At 51.0% G+C, this 6,000-nt stretch overlaps 1 protein-coding gene across 1 annotated transcript in view; it reads left to right on the top strand.

Moving 5' to 3' along the window:
- LOC136631480 (synaptotagmin-1-like) overlaps positions 1-5,163 on the top strand; it is a 72,453-nt gene extending 67,290 nt beyond the window's left edge. Inside the window, exon 8 of the mRNA XM_066605777.1 lies at positions 4,954-5,163. Within this exon, the coding sequence (XP_066461874.1) occupies positions 4,954-5,163 (210 nt within the window). The remainder of the gene's footprint in view (positions 1-4,953) is intronic.
- Positions 5,164-6,000: the final 837 nt, after the last annotated feature.

Genomic DNA, 6,000 nt, shown 5'->3' on the forward strand with positions numbered 1-6,000 from the left:
TCCTGCCGACTCAGCCTTGACTGGGGAGCCGTGACACAGTCTTGCTGGGGAGCCATAAAGCTGTCAAAGGCCTTAGAGAGTGTTCCCCTGCCTGTGCTGTACATGCTGCCTGATCTCCGCGCCTCCCCTGCTACCTGGCCCTCAGAACTGCGCCTTCTGCCACTAGCGCTGTCGTATGGGAATTTTACCATCAACTTGTCCGCCAGGGTCCTGTGGTATAGCATCACTCTCGAACCCCTTTCCTCTTCGGGTATGAGAGTGGAAAGGTTCTCCTTATATCGTGGGTCGAGCAGTGTGTACACCCAGTAATCCGTAGTGGCCAGAATGCGTGTAACGCGAGGGTCACGAGAAAGGCATCCTAACATGAAGTCAGCCATGTGTGCCAGGGTACCTGTACGCAACACAAGGCTGTCCTCAGTAGGAAGATCACTTTCAGGATCCTCCTCCTCCTCCTCAGGCCATACACGCTGAAAGGATGACAGGCAAGCAGCATGGGTACCCTCAGCAGTGGGCCAAGCTGTCTCTTCCCCCTCCTCCTCATGCTCCTCCACCTCCTCCTCCTCCTCAACGCGCTGAGATATAGACAGGAGGGTGCTCTGACTATCCAGCGACATACTGTCTTCCCCCGCCTCCGTTTCCGAGTGCAAAGCGTCTGCCTTTATGCTTTGCAGGGAACTTCTCAAGAGGCATAGCAGAGGAATGGTGACGCTAATGATTGCAGCATCGCCGCTCACCATCTGCGTAGACTCCTCAAAGTTTCCAAGGACCTGGCAGATGTCTGCCAACCAGGCTCACTCTTCTGTAAAGAATTGAGGAGGCTGACTCCCACTACGCCGCCCATGTTGGAGTTGGTATTCCACTATAGCTCTACGCTGCTCATAGAGCCTGGCCAACATGTGGAGCGTAGAGTTCCACCGTGTGGGCACGTCGCACAGCAGTCGGTGCACTGGCAGATTAAACCGATGTTGTAGTGTGCGCAGGGTGGCAGCGTCCGTGTGGGACTTGCGGAAATGTGCGCTGAGCCGGCGCACCTTTCCGAGCAGGTCTGACAAGCATGGGTAGCTTTTCAGAAAGCGCTGAACCACCAAATTAAAGACGTGGGCCAGGCATGGCACGTGCGTGAGGCTGCCGAGCTGCAGAGCCGCCACCAGGTTATGGCCGTTGTCACACACGACCATGCCCAGTTGGAGGCTCAGCGGCGCAAGCCAGCGGTCGGTCTGCTCTGTCAGACCCTGCAGCAGTTCGTGGGCCGTGTGCCTCTTCTCTCCTAAGCTGAGTAGTTTCAGCACGGCCTGCTGACGCTTGCCCACCGCTGTGCAGCCACGCCGCGCGACACCGACTGCTGGCGACGTGCTGCTGCTGACACATCTTGATTGTGAGACAGAGGTTGCATAGGAGGAGGAGGAGGAGGGTGCTTTAGTGGAGGAAGCATACACCGCCGCAGATACCAGCACTGAGCTGGGGCCCGCAATTCTGGGGGTGGGTAGGATGTGAGCGGTCCCAGGCTCTGACTCGGTCCCAGCCTCCACTAAATTCACCCAATGTGCCGTCAGGGAGATATAGTGGCCCTGCCCGCCTGTGCTTGTCCACGTGTCCGTTGTTAAGTGGACCTTGGCAGTAACCGCGTTGGTGAGGGCGCGTACAATGTTGCGGGAGACGTGGTCGTGCAGGGCTGGGACGGCACATCGGGAAAAGTAGTGGCAACTGGGAACCGAGTAGCGCAGGGCCGCCGCCGCCATCATGCTTTTGAAAGCCTCCGTTTCCACAAGCCTATACAGCAGCATCTCCAGGCTGATCAATTTGGCTATGTGCACGTTTAACGCTTGAGCGTGCGGGTGCGTGGTGGTGTACTTGCGCTTGCGCTCAAACACTTGCGCTAGCGACGGCTGGATGGTGTGCTGAGAGACATTGCTGGATGGGGCCGAGGACAGCGGAGGTGAGGGTGTGGGTGCAGGCCAGGAGACGGTACTGCCTGTGTCCTGAGAGGGGTGTTGGATCTCAGTGGCAGGTTGGGGCACAGGGGGAGAGGCAGTGGTGCAAACCGGAGGCGGTGAACGGCCTTCGTCCCACCTTGTGGGGTGCTTGGCCATCATATGTCTGCGCATGCTGGTGGTGGTGGCTCCCCGGCTGATCTTGGCGCGACAAAGGTTGCACACCACTGTTCGTCGGTCGTCTGCACTGTCAGTGAAAAACTGCCAGACCTTTGGGCACCTCGGCCTCTGCAAGGTGGCATGGCGCGAGGGGGCGCTTTGGGAAACAGTTGGTGGATTATTCGGTCTGGCCCTGCCTCTACCCCTGGCCACCGCACTGCCTCTTCCAACCTGCCCTGCTGCTGCACTTGCCTCCCCCTCTGAAGACCTGTCCTCAGTAGGCTTAGCAAACCAGGTGGCGTCAGTCACCTCATCGTCCTGCTGCTCTTCCTCCGAATCCTCTGTGCGCTCCTCCCTTGGACTTACTGCAATTTCTACTACCTTAGTGATAGACAACTGTGTCTCATCATCGTCGTCCTCCTCACCCACTGAAAGCTCTTGAGACAGTTGCCGGAAGTCCCCAGCCTCATCCCCCGGACCCCGGGAACTTTCTAAAGGTTGGGCATCGGTCACGACAAACTCCTCCGGTGGGATAGGAACCATTGCTGCCCATTCTGGGCAGGGGCCCGAGAACAGTTCCTGGGAGTCTGCCTGCTCCTCAGAATGTGTCATTGTAATGGAGTGAGGAGGCTGGGAGGAAGGAGGAGCAGCAGCCAGAGGATTCAGAGTTGCAGCAGTGGACGGCGTAGAACTCTGGGTGGTCGATAGATTGCTGGAGGCACTTTCTGCCATCCCCGACAGGACCTGCTCACACTGCTCATTTTCTAATAAAGGTCTACCGCGTGGACCCATTAATTGTGAGATTAATCTTGGGACTCCAGAAACGTGCCTCTCTCCTAATCCCGCAGCAGTCGGCTGCGATACACCTGGATCAGGAGCTCAGCCTGTGCCCACACCCTGACTTGGGCCTCCGCGTCCTCGCCCGCGTCCACATCCTCTAGGCCTACCCCTACCCCTCAGCATGGTGTATTACCAGTAGTGCAGAAACAGAACTCTGTAATTAAATGTGCCGCTTATTGGCCTGTGGTTGGAGGCTGACTTCGCTTACGGAACGCACAGCAGAGCCAGGAAAGAATTTTGCGCAAGCCTGTAGTGAGACGTAGGTGCGTATGACTGAGCTAGTGGAATTCACAGCGCAGAAGCAGTCAAGTGTCCAAAGGCCACTAGTAGTCCTTAAGTGTTTTGCTTCTATTTTTTAAAGGCTGAGCTGAGACAGCAGACAGATACTGTAGGCAGCGTATATATGTATACTGTTTCCCTCTGGACGGGATGACGGCGGTGATGTAACGGGCAACGCAGAGCCAAGAAACACTTTTGCACAAGCCTGCTGTAACACTTAGCTGCGTATTAATTAGGACTACTACCCCCAGCAGACACGCAGTACACTGAGGACGGTCACAGGCAGCCCAAATAGATTTTTTTTTCCCAAATTTTTTTGAAAAAGCCCACTGCTTATATAGACAGTATATCTCTTTCACCTTTCCCACTGTCCCTGCCTCACCAGTACTGGCCCTATACTATGTAAAATTACTGCAGACTGTTTCCCTCTGGACGGGATGACGGCGGTGATGTAACGGGCAACGCAGAGCCAGGAAACACTTTTGTGCAAGCCTGCTGTAACACTTAGCTGCGTATTCATTAGGACTACTACCCCCAGCAGAGACGCAGTACACTCAAGACGGTCACAGGCAGCCCAAAGATAGTATTTTTCCCAAATTTTTTTGAAAAAGCCCACTGCCTATATAGACAGTATATCTCTTTCACCTTTCCCACTGTCCCTGCCTCACCAGTACTGGCCCTATACTATGTAAAATTACTGCAGAATGTTTCCCTCTGGACAGGATGACGGCGGTGATGTAACGGGCAACGCAGAGCCAGGAAACACTTTTGCGCAAGCCTGCTGTAACACTTAGCTGCGTATTAATTAGGACTACTACCCCCAGCAGACACGCAGTACACTGAGGATGGTCACAGGCAGCCCAAATAGATTTTTATTTTCCCAAATTTTTTTGAAAAAGCCCACTGCCTATATAGACAGTATATCTCTTTCACCTTTCCCACTGTCCCTGCCTCACCAGTACTGGCCCTATACTATGTAAAATTACTGCAGACTGAGAACGCAATGCTCTGCACGGCCGATATACAAAAAAAAAAATGTGCAACACTGCTAAAAGCAGCCTCAACAGTACTGCACACGGTCAGATGTGGCCCTAAGAAGGACCGTTGGGGTTCTTGAAGCCTAAAATAACTCCTAACGCTCTCCCTATAGCAGCTCCGGCACCAGCAGCACTTTCCCTGATCTCTGTCAGAATGCATCTGTGGCGAGCCGCGGGAGGGGCCGATTTATATACTCGGGTGACACCTGATCTCGCCAGCCACTCACTGCAGGGGGGTGGTATAGGGCTTGAACTTCGCAGGGGGAAGTTGTAATGCCTTCCCTGTCTTTTTATTGGCCAGAAAAGCGCGCTAACGTCTCAGAGATGAAATTGAAAGTAACTCGAACAGCGCGTGGTGCTCGCCTCGAGTAACGAGCATCTCGAACACACTAATACTCGAATGAGTATCAAGCTCGGACGAGTACGTTCGCTCATCTCTAGTCCTAAACATTAGTGACATAACCATAGGGAGTAGAGAGTTTGGAGTCACATCCTAGAGGACCCAAATATCCTTCTCCCCATATGAGGATAGATTATAGGTTGGGACCTATTACAGACTGCGTATTGGGTCCAAGAAGCTACCCCTCTAAGAACTCATTGATCCTCCAACCATTAGTGAAGGTGTGGCAGGGAAATTTAATTGCCTTGTCCATTTGTCTTTTTTAATTTCCAGTGGTTTGAATAACATTATGTTTTTGTTTCCACAGAAAGTGCAAGTGGTTATTACAGTACTTGATTATGACAAGTTGGGCAAAAATGAAGCTATTGGAAAGGTCTTTGTGGGCTGCAATGCTACAGGGACTGAGCTCCGTCACTGGTCTGATATGTTAGCTAATCCCAGAAGGCCTATCGCTCAGTGGCATACTCTACAACCAGAGGAGGAAGTGGATGCCGCCCTTGGAATGAAAACCTCATGATATCACTTACCGTGTATGAATGAGTGGGGGTGTCTGTGAGCGCTTGGTGGTACATGTGCTCCACGCGCTGCTGTGTGTATATACTTGTTCAAAGCTGTAGCTGTGACATAGCTTTGAGAAACCTCCTGTTTCGTGGTTATTTGTAAATGACTAAAATATTTATATGACTTGGCCAAGAGGCAGTATCCTTTTTCACAATATTTCAGCTGGTTTAGTATGAAAACTAAAATACTTGAACTGATAATTTAACGAAAAAGTCTTTTATTATACGTTATAAAACATAGGGAATTCCTATATGCATTTTTACAATTAAAATATTTGCAATACTTGGTTTTTAGATATTATATTTATAGTTTGACCAGTATAGCATTAGAAACTTTGCCTTAACATTTGTATAGGTGAAGTAAAGAAAGTCAGAAAAGTAAATGTGTTGCTTTTAGAAATAATTTATCAAGATTAACGATGACATCATTATTATAGCTGCCACAAATTTAATAATAACAGAAACAACTTTTCTGTTATTTTAGTTTGTACTACCAAGAAACCAGGTTATTGAAAAATTATAGCTACATTATCCATCCTTCCAAAAATAAATTGGTAGCTAGAAGAAGATAAAATAAATTATTGAGTCTCCTGTTTAGCCTATTGGACATTTTGTAGCAGCTGTGCCAAGTACTGCAGCTCAGTCCTATTCACGTTAATGGGAATAAGCTGCAGTATCGGGCACAAGGGCTACCGAATGTACAGATCTGTGCCTGGTAAACAATGATGAAGCGACAGCGCTCGTCTGAGCACTGTGGCACCTGCAATCAGCTGTTTGCTGGGGGTATCGGGAGT

This window comes from Eleutherodactylus coqui, chromosome 6, assembly GCF_035609145.1.
Source record: "Eleutherodactylus coqui strain aEleCoq1 chromosome 6, aEleCoq1.hap1, whole genome shotgun sequence".
In the NCBI taxonomy this organism is placed as follows: domain Eukaryota; kingdom Metazoa; phylum Chordata; class Amphibia; order Anura; family Eleutherodactylidae; genus Eleutherodactylus; species Eleutherodactylus coqui.